The 15,927-nt window shown below is 39.8% G+C and overlaps 1 protein-coding gene across 2 annotated transcripts; it reads right to left on the reverse strand.

Moving 5' to 3' along the window:
• Positions 1 to 7,030: 7,030 nt before the first annotated feature.
• LOC146579218 (butyrophilin-like protein 10) lies at positions 7,031 to 15,407 on the reverse strand. 2 transcript variants are annotated; one of them, XM_085269496.1, is made up of 7 exons: positions 15,289 to 15,407; positions 14,734 to 14,884; positions 10,418 to 10,756; positions 10,040 to 10,321; positions 9,801 to 9,905; positions 9,645 to 9,695; positions 7,031 to 7,594 (listed from the first exon to the last, which is right to left on the reverse strand). In XM_085269496.1, exons 2-7 carry the CDS (start codon positions 14,843 to 14,845, stop codon positions 7,452 to 7,454), a joined length of 1,032 nt encoding a protein of 343 aa, XP_085125622.1. In that variant the 5' UTR covers positions 14,846 to 14,884; positions 15,289 to 15,407; the 3' UTR covers positions 7,031 to 7,451. The 2 variants fall into 2 exon arrangements, with proteins under 2 accessions (XP_085125622.1, XP_085125621.1); XM_085269495.1 differs by lacking the exon at positions 15,289 to 15,407 and adding an exon at positions 15,198 to 15,281.
• Between the last annotated feature and the right edge of the window lie 520 nt (positions 15,408 to 15,927).

Raw genomic sequence — 15,927 nt, forward strand, 5'->3', positions numbered from 1 at the left:
ATCAGGACTCGTACCTCTGAGTGTCTGTGCCATTAATTAAATGAATGAATTCCCAATGACAACATCAATTTGCTCAACAGAAGCTCAAATAATACAAACATCTGTCATGATCCTGGGCCATGTTGGCCCAGTATTCTTAGTTTCTTGTATTTTTGTATTTTGTTCCTTCTTTAGGCCATGTTTCCTGGGTTGCCCTGTTATGTTATTCCCTAAGTGTTTTCCCTTTGTGACTCTTACCCCCTGTGTGCCCCTCTGTGTATTTATGAGCCCTTGTCTCTCCTTGTGTTTATTCCATGTTTTCCCCAGCCCGTTATGTCTATGTTCTCCCTGTGCTCTCTCTCTCTCTCCTCCTGTCTGAACCCCCGTGTACTTCCTGTTTTACTTTGTGACTCTCGCGCCTGTATACGTCATGTTATGTTCACTCCTGCCGTGTCTCGTTATGGTTACCTGTGTCAGCTGTGTTCCCCGTGTGTTCCCACTTCCCTCGTTAACCCTCTGTGTATTTATGTGCATGTCTCCCTCAGTCCAGTGTTGCGTCGTCAATGTCTTCTCCCCGAACCTGTGTGTCTTTCTGTGTTCCCACGGTCTTCTGTTAGTATTCCCAGTTTAGTTCTGTTCCTTTGTGAAACCTGCAATAAAGCAGTGATTTTGAGTTCAGTTCCTGCCTCCGTGAGTTTTGCGTTTGGGTCCTCATCTGCCTCCACACAGCCGGTTCATGACAACATCCTGTTTCTGCTGCTGTTTACAGTCCGCACTTCAGCATTTGGTTTCACTTCATAATATGCCAAAATTAGGCTGGTTTGCATCTCAAATAAGGGCATGTGCACTGACTCTCCTCAGTTCAGTGGCTTTTTCTAACAGGAACATATTAAACCAAGAGAGGTGATTTAAAAGAGGAAGCAGTAAACGTTGTTGTGGTTGAAACTGGAAGAATCAATCTGAGAATGCAAGTGACACCATTTCCACAAGATCCTCGGCACTCACAGTGCAGCTTCATTTTAAGATCTGCTGATAGAGAAGAATATGATTTATATGGGTGTAGAGTGGAGTAATGTCAACAACCCAACAAATCTGAAACCATTAGGTCAACTTAATGACATATTGGTGGAAGTTTGACAAAAAGCCTTATAACTTCATCCCTCTTTAATCACACCTGCAAATCTGAGCTCAGGGACAGAGGGAACTGTTCATTTACTGAGATCAGCAGCAGACTGTTCGAGGCTGAGAAATAGTGAATATGTTGAAAAGAATAACTGGGCTCTGTAGAGCATCTGCAGCATCTTAGACAACAGGTTCTAACTTGTGAACGATGCAGAGAATGATGGTCAGGTTAGGGTTGAGTTTTTACACAGGAGTGTGTCTGCTCCTCTCGATCAGCTGTAAAGCCAACAAAGAGACTTCAGAGATGCCTTCATAGCTGCAGGATATTGCAGACAGCAGCTCCAGTGAAGTAGAAAGAAGCAGGACAGCTCACCTTTGTAGGGAATACAGAAGTCAACAATCAGGCAAGTGTTTGATACAGTATGAATATTTCTAGATTTTGTTTTATTTTTTATCTCCTGATGCTCCTGATTTTATTAAAAACTGAACCAAACTCCACACAGAAAGATTCCAGCTGAGATTTTAACCAGCAAATTTTTTGCTGTGAGGCACGAAGCTAACCACTAAATCAACATATGGACCATCATGGTGACTATTTTCTGATTTTACTGTCTAGTACATAACCTTTGGGCGAAAAGGAACGACCGTAACATCAGCTCACTTATTGTATTTAAAGACACAGTTTAATAACCCTGTAGTACATTTTAATATCCCTATTATAGTAGTATACACATATATCTGTATAACCACTGTATATACAGATATATAATAATGACTCACATCTAACAGGAAGAAAGCAACAACATGTGTTTGTTTGTTTCCTGCGTTTACTTTCTGATAAAGTTAGACAAATATGCTTCTGCTTTTTAAATTCTCATCACATTTTAAGCAGCTCACACAGTGATGGACACATTCTTTGAGTCTTTGTGCAGTTTGTTTACTGAAGATCCAAATAAATTCAAACTTGGGGCCAACTCCTATTTTTAAGTCATTAAAGATGAATGCTGTAGAGTTCAAAGAAATCATTAAAATCCCAAAATTAATGCCGATGTAAAATACAGGGTTACAAAATCCTTTTTCATCATCTAAAACTATAGCATATTATTGTCACAAGGGCGCACTTTGATGCAGTTTTGTTTTGCGACGACCTTGCGTCTCGTGCAAGTGTTACCTGTCTCTTCCCGTGAGATCTTCCCTCCAATGGCAGTCAAGTGTTTCGGAGTCCAACAGGAAAATACCTCAGTACTACAAACCAGTTAATGAGACTAAATTGTTTTAAATATAAATGCTAATAAGTTACTCTTTTATTAGGCCCCGAACTCTGACCACAAAGGGAAAAACATCTGTCAATCCGAGTGAGTCACATGCTTTCGTTAGCTACCTGTTAAGTTTAGATAATGCATTTTACTATCCGAATAAGCTCAGAAACCTCTGGAAAAAGGCCAATCTGGAGCTATGAGAATGTAGTATGTTGTTGTTCTTTACAGTGTGGTATAAGTGCGGTATATGTTCTAAGCTAAGGATGTTTTACTGCCGGTGTGATGCTAGCTCTATACCCCGATATCACAATTGGGGAGGTATTCAAATATAAGTACTAGCTCTGTTTATATTAGAATGGTTCAGTCTTAATAGAAACAAGCATATTTCAGGTTTTAATAGTATTTTCACTGTGAATTAAGTTACATCTGCTTGTTAACACACAGACATGAAACTCTTATTTTTAGATCAGACTGAACTTCCATTTCACTTGATAAGTATTAACAAATAAACCTCAATGAAGGCATTAAACGATGACAAAGAACAGTTGCTCCTTTTGAATGCAGAACTTGTCTGAGAAAAAACTCATTTAAGTTTTTCATTGTCAAAGTTACTGACAGCTGTCATCAATATGAGGGCATCGCAACATAAACCTGTTTACCTTGAAGCATCCAGACCATGAAAGCTGAACACGAGAGACAGTCCGAATGAAACAATGTAAGAGACGAATGGTACCGCCCACCTGTTAAAATAAAAAAATAATCATGAAAACTATTTGTATGTTTTTTTCTTGTGACTTTTAGTGTGTTTCATCTTCTGTTTTGTCATCAAACTGCAGGCAGCCTGTCCAGTATATAGATATTTATTGCAAAATAACAGCATATGATACTGTTCTCACTTTTTAGTGTGACCTCTGTTTCTGAACATGCAGAGCTTCTCCACATCAAAGCTGTAGAAGTCACTTTAACATTCATGCAGGACTGCAGAGAGTGATCACTCAGGAAATAGTGCTGCTTGGACTTCATGCAGTTCATGTCTGATAAAACAGCTCACATAGGTATTTGGATCCAAGGATGGACTTGACTCTGAACTTTGGGACTTTCAAAAACCTTTCTGTGCACACAAATGTCTTCAACTACATGTAACATCTCCCTCGCTCACTCACAACATGCTGATAGCTTTGCACAGATGCTCAAATGCTCAGTGTGAAAGAAATGTATGCAAATCATTTGATGAATTAATCACAGTTGTGGATCATATCTTACGCATTTGCAACCCTTTGAGACATATTTCTCTCCATACTGAAAGCAGAAGTGTTTGTGTTCACTTTAATATCAGAATGGCAGATTTACCACACCACAGCTAAATCCGGGAACAGAGAAATGACCCAGATATCATCAGATCTGATGCCTGTTAACAGAAGTATGTGCAGACCTCAGAGCTGTGAAGCAAGAGTCTGAAGCAGTTGGGAAAAAATGTGGTTAGGAAAAGAGAAGTGAATGTGCGTACGGTTGTGCATTCTGATATGGTCATGATCTGTGTGTGCGACAAAGACAAAAAAGGGGTAGATGTGAACGCAAACCTAAACATGCTGCTAGCAGTCTGATAGATATTAAGAGTTTATTGTTTATGACTTTTTGTCATTGCCAATGAACCATTGCTTCACTTCTCTTATTTGTTTAAGTGTTATGCTGCAGCCATGTTTGTTTTGAGCTGATTAGAAAAAGGTCCACCCAGCATTTGTTAATTTTTATAGTGTCACCTAAATTCAATGAGTAAATAAAATCAAAACACACGAAAAAACACATTAAAAATACATTTTATTTTTAGTTTTCTGAGTTATGGAATAATTTAGTTCTGTATATTTTGCTTCAAATGACAAGACTATATTTTACTTATTTTTTAATGTTCAATAGTTCTACAAACTTTCTAAAGGTCTCTAAAGCTTTGTTGGACATGTTGGCTGCTTTTTCACTCAGTTTTCTGTTCTTGTACCTGACCATTATCAGAGAAATGTTGTTTGTTTGTTAAACCACTGAAACAATGACCTCTAACTGACTCAACCATAAAAACTGTACTCAAGAGATTAACCACAGTTTTTATCCACAATACATTTTTTTTAATCGTCGCTTTGTTGTGTAGGTGTTAGAGACCAAGACGATTCTTTTTATTAATCTTGTCACATTGGTTCAGTCAATACTCTGTTTTTAAAAAATGTTCAAAAGGGGCTGTTTAAAAACAGCTTGATTGACGACTGATCATTGTCTGTGTCAGGGTTCCTGGGTCGGTGACCCAGTGTTTTCAGTTTTGTTCATGTTCAGTTTATTTTGCCACTTCCATGTTCTCACTTCCTGCTTTTCCTGTGTCAGCTCGTCTTGTGTCATTAGCCAGATTATGTTCAGCTGTGTACTCACCGGTCTCTCATTATCATCCTCATCAGTCTGTGTATTTAAGCCCTCTGTTTCTACTCGTTCACTGTCGTGTCATTGATGTTATCGTTTCCGCCTGCGTTCAGTCAGTCAGCCATTCAGTCAGACCTTTGTTCGTTCATTCATTCATTCATTCATTCATTCAGTCAGCCGTCCAGCCAGCCATTTCCTGCCTCTGTTCTGTTTGTTCACTCCATCGGCAATAAACATCCACCTTCACCTACCTACCTTTGAGTCCAGCATTTGGGTCCTCCTTCTCTCATTCACGACACTACTCCTGACAGTCTGCAAAAGACAAAACACAGTAAGAGATGGACATCTTATTGTAAATCTTATATCTTTGTTGTCTTTAGAAGTTCTTTTGGCACATAACTGTGAGAATGTTCAATGTGGCCACATTATCTCAGTGAGGAGCTACTTCATAGTAGATGTGAGGAAAAATCCAAGAAATCTGAGAAGTCACCATGTTAATAAAGAAGAAGGAGCAAGTTGATGAGTTTTTCCCATGAAGATGTTGATTCAAGATTCAACAAGTTTAGTGTCATATACACCACAAAACACAAGTGGTTACACATGGCAATGAAGTTCTTACTTTACAAGTAAGAATTACTTTCCCTTCATACAACAAAAAAACAACTAACTAAAATAAAGAATAAACTTAATTTTGAGCACAGAAAATAATAAATAAAGTAAAAAAGGTGCTTATGTTTGTAGCTTATGTGTGGGTATAGTCAGAGTTTAAAGTTCAAGTAGTTGCAACAGTGTCACAGTGGTAATATAATATAACATAACATAATATAATAGTTTATGTTGTATTATGTTGTATATAAATAAACAAAATTGCAGATTTACAGGTTAAAGATAATCACAGTTTGATAATAAGTCAGTGATTCAGTAGCCTGACGGCCTGTGGATAGAAGCTGTTTTTTTTAGTGTGGTTGACGTTGCTTTCACACTCCTGTGGTGTTTGCTGGACGCAGTCATAGGTGAAGAGGGTGTACAGGAGTGGACTGAGCACACAGCCTTGGACAGTCCCTGTGCTCATTATCTTTGTACCTGATGTCCTTGTACCAACTCTGACTGCCTGAGGTCTGCCTGTGAGGAAGTGCAGGACCCAGTGACAGAGGGAGGTGTAAGTCCAAGAGTGGAAAGCTTTCCCACTAGTCTGTTTGGGATGACAGTGTTGAGTGCTGAACAGTAGTCTATATACAGCATTTGAAAATAGGTGTCCTTATTTTCAACGTGTGAGAGTATGGTAAGAAGCTACATTTCCGAAAGAATGCAAAAGCATTGACATATATTTTTCCTTCCTACGATAGCCCGACGGGCAGGGCAGAGATAGATTTTGGTAGCCCGACTGGAAAAATCGCTAGCCCCAGGACTTCGGGCTAGCGATATTGTGAGCCCTGTATCTGATTGAGGAATCACTCATCTTTGGAAAAGAGAGTTTATTACAGAGAAATGGCTCTTTCCAAAATAAAAGCTATACTATTCGCTTCTTCTGGGCTATATTCTCAGCAGCATATTAAACATATCAGGTCCCCATAAGGAGAATCATGTGCTAACGGCTGTCTAAATGACTCTGGTAAAGTTTGTAGCATGCGTGCTTGTTGTTTTCGTCTGCTTCCACTTGTCTTTGCACGATGATGATGTCGGCGTAAATGTGCAGCCATATTCGTTGTGTTCCCACTAGTGCTTTCAGGTTAATCTCGTTGAAATGACGTTAACGCCATAACGAGGCAAATCTCCGTTAACGAGCTACCCCTGATCGGCCCGTGCGTGGGGCTAGACGGCCAACACGTTAACGAGCTAACTGCACTAACACACTAGCTCCCACCCATGTAATTGAGCATTGCATGGCACATCCAACATACTGTTTTACTTTAGTCCATGACTCGCTTACCTTCAGGGTCATATGTCACATGAAAACCAAAATAATTCCAAACGCCAGATCTGAATGAGGGTGGGGGAGGTTCAATTTGCCATGTTGCAAGGAGAGCTTCACATCTGTCTCGCTAGCTTGCCCTGCGCTCCTCCTTCTGACGATGCTGTCTGTGTTGAGCCCTCAGTGGATCTGCGCTCGACAGTGCACCCTAGGCGGAGTAGTCGAACGCAGATTCACTGAGCGCTCAACACAGACCGCATCGTCAGAAGGAAAGTTGATAAAATAAATTACAAATGTTGTATTGTTCAATACATATGCGTACCGAACCGAAAGCACTGTATCGAACGGTTCAATATCGATACGAATATCGTTGCACCCCTAATTTCTACTTGTAAATTATTTATGAATTACACCTGATTCTTGGACAGATCTACAAGCAGCAACACTCACAACTGGTTGTAGAAAAAAAAGGTTTCAAGTGCCAAAAGCAACTTGTTTTGATGTGCAAACAAAACGACCAACAAGGGAGAAGTGATACGATTATATAAACACTAAGAAAATAAATTCAGTCAAATTCAGTTTGATTTATAGAGCACTGATTTTAAAACAACAGATATCAAAAAAGAGATCAACAAATAAAAACAACAATAAATACAAGGTGAGAAGACATCACTCAGTCAAACTTAAAAGCAGAGGAATAAAAATGATTTCTTTTTTTGTTTTTACAATTTATAAAACAGGCACTGAGGGGTCATAACTGAAAAAGTCATTTTGGCCATTCAGTCGAATCTTTGAAACGACTCGTGCCACCTTTTTTCACTTTCCAGCAGCCCCTGTGTTGATGTTACTGTCTGGTTGTCATTAAAGAGAGTTATGTCCTTATTTTCTTCTTCTGTCTGTTCACTTCCATCGTTCATGTGGTCTACAAATACAAATAAATGACAGAGTTACCATTCATATAAATATTTACTTGGACATCGTTTGCTGTAATCTTGTAATTAAGTGTAAAAAGTAATGATCAGAAATATGAATAGAATAACATGAAAACAGTATTATTTCATTTTCTTTTTCACTTAAATAACAAACACATGTGTGTAAAATTATAATGAGGTTTTGAGTCAGTTTTAAATATAGTCCTCGATGGGGCTCCTCTTCAGTAATTTTTCCTTTTGTTTTTGATTCCTTACAATAGATTTCCTTGTAAAACACCTTCCTCCATTACTCTTGTACATTTGCTGAAATCATGGTTCTTTTCCCCACAGGAAATAACTTGTGATGCAAACAGTGATTTAAATAACAGTGTTTAAAAAAGGTCATTTCGCAGGAATAGAAATGCATTAAGCCTTAATCAGAGCCTGGTTTAACTGCAGCAATAAAGATGTACACCTATTCAGTATATTATAAAATATGTTGACTACATCATTTTAAATTTGAAAACACAGAGTAGTATTAATGTAAATCAGAAAATGAATCATCGACACTTCAATTTTACCATCAAAGTTTAAAGGGTTGAAAGGATTTTCCAGCATTTTTCAGTACAGAAGAAATCCCCATAAAAATGTTAAGGTTTTTAAATATGTGCTAATGAGGAAGCTGCATTAAACAGTGTCACAGGAATTTGATGTTCTCATTTAAAGTTTGACAAAGTGAATAAAAGGGAAATCGAATCTTACATAAAAACAAAATTGTCAAATGTCCAGCACCTGTACATATAGATGTATCTGATGCAAGATAAATTGATTAAGAACCAGTTTTCTTTTGTTTCAACTTCAATACAACAGGAATACTCAGCAAGCAAACAACCACTACAGCAGGACTGATACAGTGAACAGTGGATATGGTTTATATTGTCTAACAAGATTTAAAAAAATTTACAACTGGTCACAAGTTATTTCAAAGTAGAAAAAAAAAAAACAGGCAAAAAAGTTGTTTTTTTTCCTTACGTGATCAAGGAACTGACCTCACAGCCCATTGTTCATTCAGTTGGCTGGTTTCAGTCATTATGCAAATGTACTGTTTATAAGAGGGGTCCCCAATCCCAGTTCACGAGTGTTAGTCGTGTCCAAATTCATGGGCTGCAGAGGAACCCACCCAATGGATTAATAAAGTTTTATTTTATCTAATCTAATAACTTTAATCTCAGCCAAACCGATTTTCTCACGAACAAATAAAACACTGAAAAAAGCCAAACAATAACATTTTAGGTTGTCTAAGTGACTTATATATCACGTTTAACCTGAGTAGCGAAAGTCCGCAGTGATCTGAAAATGATGTACCGGGAGTTGTGCCGTTCTCAGCCGCATCAGTGACCCTCGAGCTCCCGGCAAGCTATTGAGCTGGTGGGTAGCAGACGTCTCTGAAAACGTCGAAGGACTTTTGCAAATATGTGATATCTTGATAAACCAAGCAGATATTTCAAGTTTACACACCCACATTCTCGCCTGTTAAAAGTTTATTTTGTGACCCAGAAAGATTAATAACAGTAATTTTAAAACTTGCCGGAAACTGGAGTTTGGCTATGAATTCTAGGATATGGTGGGCTACGAAGGACACACCTGACCCATCCTTCAAATTCGGGGAAAAGGAGGATGCATTTGTCGGCTGCATTCTACGAATTTGGACAGCGTCGCTGTGACGTAATCGGTCTACAAATGTGCCCTCAGGAGGATGCAGCCCATGAATTTGGACACGACCGTTGAGAAGGTAATTTATCTATTTAAATCAGCTGTGATGGATCAGGGACACATCTAAAACCTGGAGGGACACCGACCCTCGTGGACTGGGATTGGGGACCTCTGGTTTATAAGATTGGGGAAACCTGCAGTCAGCTGAGACTGAAGAAGTCACTTGGATGAGTGATGAAACGTTTCTCCCACAAAACGCTACGTTCAGATGAACAGAATCAACTATTTGGGATTTAGTTACCTGGATAATTGAGCACGCATCAAGACTTACATGTGAGTCATTATTACCTGGAACATGTATGTGTGTCTCTGTGCTCTGGTTGGTGTTCCTCTGTTCCTCTGTATCAAATGACATATCAATTTACTTATACACTTTACACATGTGATTGTGATCACTTATTGCAGATAATATTGACAATAACTAAAAATAAATTTCTGACTCACCACTTTGCTTTTGCTTCAGTTTCCATGTAACAAATGCCACTATAATACACACCAAGAAAGCTGCTCCAACAGTAATAATTAATGTGGCATCTCTGATGTCTTCACCTTAAAGGACAAAATCAACCAACCATATTGTGGATTAGAGGAAGTGTGTGTGATTTTACCGCTAGAGGGAAAAATGAATGTGACAAACTAATGTCAAAATAATGACATAGTTTGTGAATGTGAGTCATTATTACCTGGAACATGTATGTGTGTCTCTCTGCTCTGGTTGGTGTTCCTCTGTTGGACTCTGCAGGTGATGTTGTTGTTATGTCTCTTCTCCACAGTCACTCTGCTGCTGACAGTATAGAGGTCATCAGGACCTCTGAGGGTCTCTGCAGGTCCAGCAGAGAGGAGGTTTCCCTCAGCGTCCAACCACAGCAGCTCAGGCTCTGGATACCAGCCTGCAGACTCACACTGTAACACCACCCTGCTGCTGACATTTGACATCACCTTTATGATGGGTGTAGATGCTGAAGCTGATGAAGGGGGAAGAAGGAATTGTAAACATCTTTCCACTGATTATAAAGCTTCTTTATATTTTAAATCAGGTTTGTTTAAATGTTTAGACTCACCAACAGTGAGAACAATGGAAGCTTCTTCACGTATCCAGGGAATGAAGCATCTGTACGTTCCTTCATCAGAGAGTTTCACTTTGAATATTTTAAGCGAGACGTTTCCTTTGATCAGTTCATCCACAAAGACTCGTGTACGAAAGTGATAAGATGGATTTTGGTTCTCAAACACCAGCCGTCCATCTTTATGAAGATGGACGACATCTGGGTCCAGACCAGGTTTGATCCAGTTCACAGTCTCAGAATTAGCATCAACAGCAAGTTTAAGCTGACATGGAAGAACAACATCATCACCCAGCATGGCTACAACCTGAGATGGACACACCAGATGAGATTTTCCTGCAAAGAAACATAAGAAAACGGTAGAAGTAGATGATATTGTTACGTGAATATTCTTTGTTACAAAGCAACAACAACAACAACAACAAAAAAGAAGATTCCCTCAGCTGTTTGTTAAAGTCTTGTTTCCTGTCTGGGATCACATGGACAACATGATAGTTTGCATATGTCTGTGAAGGTTCTCAGTCATCCAGGTCATCGTAGTCAAAGGAGCTTGCAAAGAAAAGCGTCTGGACTTCTTTAAGTTGCTTGAAGACGTTTCACCTCTCATCCGAGAAGCTTCTTCAGTTCTAAGGTCAAATGGTGGAGAGTCCCAGATATAAACCTAGTGGGAGTATCCCCCCACAGAGGGACAAATGGACCCCCTGATGATCCTCTAATCACCTGAGCCAAGGTGTGACATTGGGTGTGGGACCCAATCAGCCAGAGTTTCGGGTGTGTTCATTGTGAAACCTGGCCCCACCTTGTCATGTGAATTCCTGAGGTCAGATGGCCCAGGATGTGAGTGGGTGTTAAGGCGTCTGGGAAGGGATCTCAAAACTGGATTATAGATGGCAGAGAGTTGGTGTCGTAAACCCCCGCCTCTGTTCAAAGATGGTCGCTCACAGTGGACATAGATGGCTTCTTTCACTCCTCTTTCAAACCATCTGTCCTCTCTGTCCAAAATGTGAACATTGGCATCCTCGAAAGAGTGTCCTTTATCCTTAAGATGCAGATGGACTGCTGAGTCTTGTCCTGTGGAGGTGGCTCTTCTGTGTTGTGCCATGCGCTTGTGAAGTGGCTGTTTGGTCTCTCCAATGTAGAGGTCTGGGCATTCCTCACTGCACTGTACAGCATACACCACGTTGTTAAGTTTGTGTTTTGGCGTTTTGTCTTTCGGGTGAACCAGTTTCTGTCTGAGTGTGTTGCTGGGTCTGAAATACACTGGGATGTCATGCTTGGAGAAAACTCTCCTGAGTTTTTCTGATACACCGGCTACATAGGGGATGACAATGTTGTTGCGTCTGTCCTTCTTATCCTCCTTCGCTGGTGTCTGGTCTTCTTTTCTGTGCCTCTTTGCTGACTTTAAAAACGCCCATTTAGGATAGCCGCACGTTTTGAGTGCTTCCTTTACATGTGTGTGTTCCTTCTTTTTTCCTTCAGGTTGAGAGGGAACATGTTCTGCCCGGTGGTGTAGGGTCCTAATTACTCCAAGTTTGTGTTCCAGAGGGTGATGGGAGTCAAAAAGGAGGTACTGGTCCGTGTGTGTGGGCTTCCGGTAAATTTCAATGTTGAGTTTGCCATTCTCTTCAATGTGCACGGCGCAGTCCAGGAAAGGCAAACAGTTATCCTTTGTGTCTTCCCTGGTGAACTTGATGTTTTTATCCACAGCGTTAATGTGCGCAGTGAAGGATTCCACTTCTTGTGTCTTGATTTTGACCCAGGTGTCGTCCACATATCTGTACCAGTGGCTGGGTACTCTTCCTTTGAAAGAGCCAAGAGCCTTCCTTTCCACTTCCTCCATGTAAAGGTTGGCTACAATAGGTGACACGGGGGAGCCCATGGCACAGCCATGTTTTTGTCTGTAAAAGCCTTCATTGTACTTGAAATATGTAGTGGTGAGGCAGAGGTCTAACAGTGTGCAGATCTGATCGGGTGTGAAGTTGGTCCTGTCCTCCAAGGAGCTGTCTTCTTGTAATCGTTTTCTGACCGTCTCCACGGCCTCCGTGGTGGGTATGCAAGTGAAGAGAGAGACTACATCAAAGGACACCATGGTTTCATCTGGATCCAGGGTAAGTTTCTGAACCTTTTCGGTGAAGTCAGTGGAGTTCTTGATGTGGTGTGGGGTGTTCCCCACGAGAGGCGCAAGGATGGTAGCAAGGTGTTTTGCAATGTTATACGTGGCCGAGTTTATGCTACTGACTATGGGTCTGAGTGGGACAGCTTCCTTGTGGATCTTCGGAAGTCCATAGATGCAGGGTATGGCATCTCCTGGGTAAAGGCGGTGATATGTAAGGCGGTCAATAATTTTGTCCTTTTCAAAGTCTTGAAGGCAAGCTATAACTTTCTTTTTGTAGCTGCTTGTGGGGTCTCGCTTTAGGGCTTCGTAGGTATTGTCGTCACTGAGGAGAGTAGTGATCTTTGCATGGTAATCTGTAGTGTTTAGGACCACGGTGCATCTTCCCTTATCAGCTGGTAAAACAGTGATGTTGTGGTCTTTGCTCAGGGAAGCAACGGCCTTCTTTTCCTGTATTGTGAGGTTGGATGGAGGGACTTTGGCACTGGAGAGCGTGGCTGAGACTTTCATCCTGATTTGCTCTGCTTCTGTCTGTGATAATTTATTAATCCGTATGGCAGATTCCGTGGCTGTGATGAGGTCCACTATGGGCAACTGTTGTGGAGAGATGGCAAAATTGAGTCCTTTGGCTAATACTCTCTTTTCAGGTTCAGTGAGATTCCTGTCTGAAAAGTTCTTAACCCATTTCTCCTGACTGACTTCAGGTGTGTTTTCTTCTCTGGGTTGTGTAGATTCAGGATGAGTAGTGTGTGTTTTTGAAAGCAAGGTGTGAAATTTCCTGTCTTTCTTTTCCTTTAGAGTGTTGGGCCCGCTGAGCCTTGTCCACAAACTTGTAAACCTCTTCTAAGATTGGAGAGGGTAGAAGGATTTCCAGTTCTTGCAGGGTCTGGCTGATCTTGATCTGGAGGGCATCTATGGTGAAATGGACCTGTCTTATCCTTTCACTTAAAAGGTGATTTTGTGCTCTCTGTAGAATCAAGTCTGCTCTGTATCCCCTGACAGTGGATCCAAGGCGCAGGCTCTTAGGAACAACTCTGCTTTGTCTACATCTTAGGTTGAAACGGAGATGGTTCCTATAATCCGCTAGTTTCCTTGATTCCCTTTCATACTCCCGCACCAGTTGAAGGGTGTTCCTCCCAAAATGTACGGCAATATGTCTGTGAAGGTTCTCAGTCATCCAGGTCATCGTAGTCAAAGGAGCTTGCAAAGAAAAGCGTCTGGACTTCTTTAAGTTGCTTGAAGACGTTTCACCTCTCATCCGAGAAGCTTCTTCAGTTCTAAGGTCAAATGGTGGAGAGTCCCAGATATAAACCTAGTGGGAGTGACTCTCCACCATTTGACCTTAGAACTGAAGAAGCTTCTCGGATGCAGGTATCAGGCTTGTGATGTTCTCTTTTATTTTGAAGTGGACAGAATCTACCTTGACTGAGACTACCTTGAAAAAGCCTTGACTGCATTTTTAAATCAATAGCTGCATATAACACAGAACAAACACACATCTACAAACTACAATAACAACAACAACAATCTGATGAAGTTCTGCTGTGACAAACATGAAACAATGATTTTTCCTCAGAATGAAGGAAATAATGAAACCATCAGAGAGCTTTGCTGCTGGGCGCCTTTATTAAAGTCGTGCCATTAATGGAGTTCATTATTAGTTACTTATTAAAACAAGATCAACTATTAAAGTGTGTTTCATTTTTCTGAGATCAGTTTCTGGTTCAGTTCTGGTTCAGTTTTTCAACCTTGCAAAACGTCCAGATTCACTCTCTGACATACTGTGGCAGCTTCAACAGACTTCATTTATTTAATGATTTTGTTCTTTGAATTCAAATTAAAGTTCACAAATGACGAAACAGGAAGTACTGTTTATAGTTTCATCAGGATTTTCCCTTCTGCTGCTCTATGCACAATGAGAGAGTTCACAATCTTCAATGTGTCCCAAAGAGAATTAAAGGGAACTTAAACTGTTTGTAATGATGGTCACGGGAAACTTGGTGGAATCTTACACTCTGTCCCCTCGGTGATTATTAAAGACAAATAGACGGTTTATAAATTACATGTGAGTATTAAAAAGTCACATTGGAAATATTTTTAACATGTGAAACTGGATCAACACATACAGTTTAGTTATCAGTTAAATATAATTATTTAAAGTGAACTAAAAGTAGAGTCTCACAGAAACAGATTTATTTACCTTTGACTAAAACGAAACAGAGGATAAAAATCCACAGAGAAACAGAGTAAGAAGCCCACGATGCACACAGAGGATGGACGAGAGCAAAATCACAGTCTGAAGAGTGAAACATCTTGATTTGGCTGGTTTCTGTCTCCTCTTCACAATCAGCCTGCAGACATAATAACTCCATGAAATCTCAACACACACATATAAAACTTGTGTTTTTAGATTAGACTGAACTTTTACTTTGATTATACGATCATACTTGATTTTTACTGAAAATAAACCACAGTAAAGGCGTTAAATTTAAAAGAAAGAAGTCACTCATTTTAAGCTACAATTTCAAACAGTTTCAAAAAGTTCACAGTGAATTTAATTAATTTACCAACATGTGAATCAAATCTAGTTGATCAGCTGTGATAGTCTATAATCGACACAGCTGCTAATGTGACTGAGAGTGATTCTAAATAAAAGCTGTTTACCTTGAAAGCAGAAGAGCGAGTTTAAGGACACGACACAGATCAGTACAAGAACATAATGAGTGTGGGACGGAGCTTTGACTCTGGTACCAACCTGCAGTTTGTTGTTGAATTCCTCCACCTTCAACTGGGAATTGAGTGGTTTGAAAGTGAAACTGAGCAGAGTAATTTTGTCATTCTTTTCGTCAGCTGATGTGCAATGTCATGAAAAACAACTCGAGTTTAAAACATGAACTAATGATGACTATTTGATTATTCTGGGGGGTTTTTTTGTTGCAAAGGTTTGTGGTTGGTAAAAACACTCATTGGTAACTTAAACTGAGATGAAAGTTAGTTTAATAGATCGAGCGGTTTGAAAGTGAGACTGGGCAGAGTCTACATTTCCTCTTTGCATTAGCCTTTTCACAATGTCATGAAAAACAACTAGTTAAATACAGGAACTAATGACTGCTTGGTTGTTCTTTTTTTTTAAATGGTGCTTCTTTGTTTAAGGTTTGTTGTGGTAAAAACACTCTTTTGAAACTTGAACTGAAAGCAAAGTGAATCACATCACAAATGATAAAAAACTTGTTTGGTCATTAATGATTTGTCTCTGGTTGAATGTCTGAATATAAAACATATAGATCTTAAACTATGATTTTATTTGTTGATTTTTCATGTGTCTTAAAACCTAACCATATTTGATTCTCAGCACTTTAAAGAAAAGCTTCATTGTTGGATTAACTGTTAGTCT

This window comes from Mchenga conophoros, linkage group LG3, assembly GCF_057382185.1.
Source record: "Mchenga conophoros isolate Kocher_MC1m ecotype Shallow Benthic linkage group LG3, M_conophoros_male_GT1.1, whole genome shotgun sequence".
Lineage (NCBI taxonomy): Eukaryota > Metazoa > Chordata > Actinopteri > Cichliformes > Cichlidae > Mchenga > Mchenga conophoros.

Bases quoted from the DNA above. Each gene is read 5' to 3' on its own strand.
- LOC146579218 (XM_085269496.1), bottom strand. From the start codon at position 14,845: ATGTTTCACTCTTCAGACTGTGATTTTGCTCTCGTCCATCCTCTGTGT. The intron at 10,757-14,733 runs GTAAATAAATCT...GTTTCTTTGCAG, and splicing joins CTGTTTCGTTTTAGTCAAAG to GAAAATCTCATCTGGTGTGT. The intron at 9,906-10,039 runs GTAATAATGACT...TTGTCCTTTAAG, and splicing joins GACACACATACATGTTCCAG to GTGAAGACATCAGAGATGCC.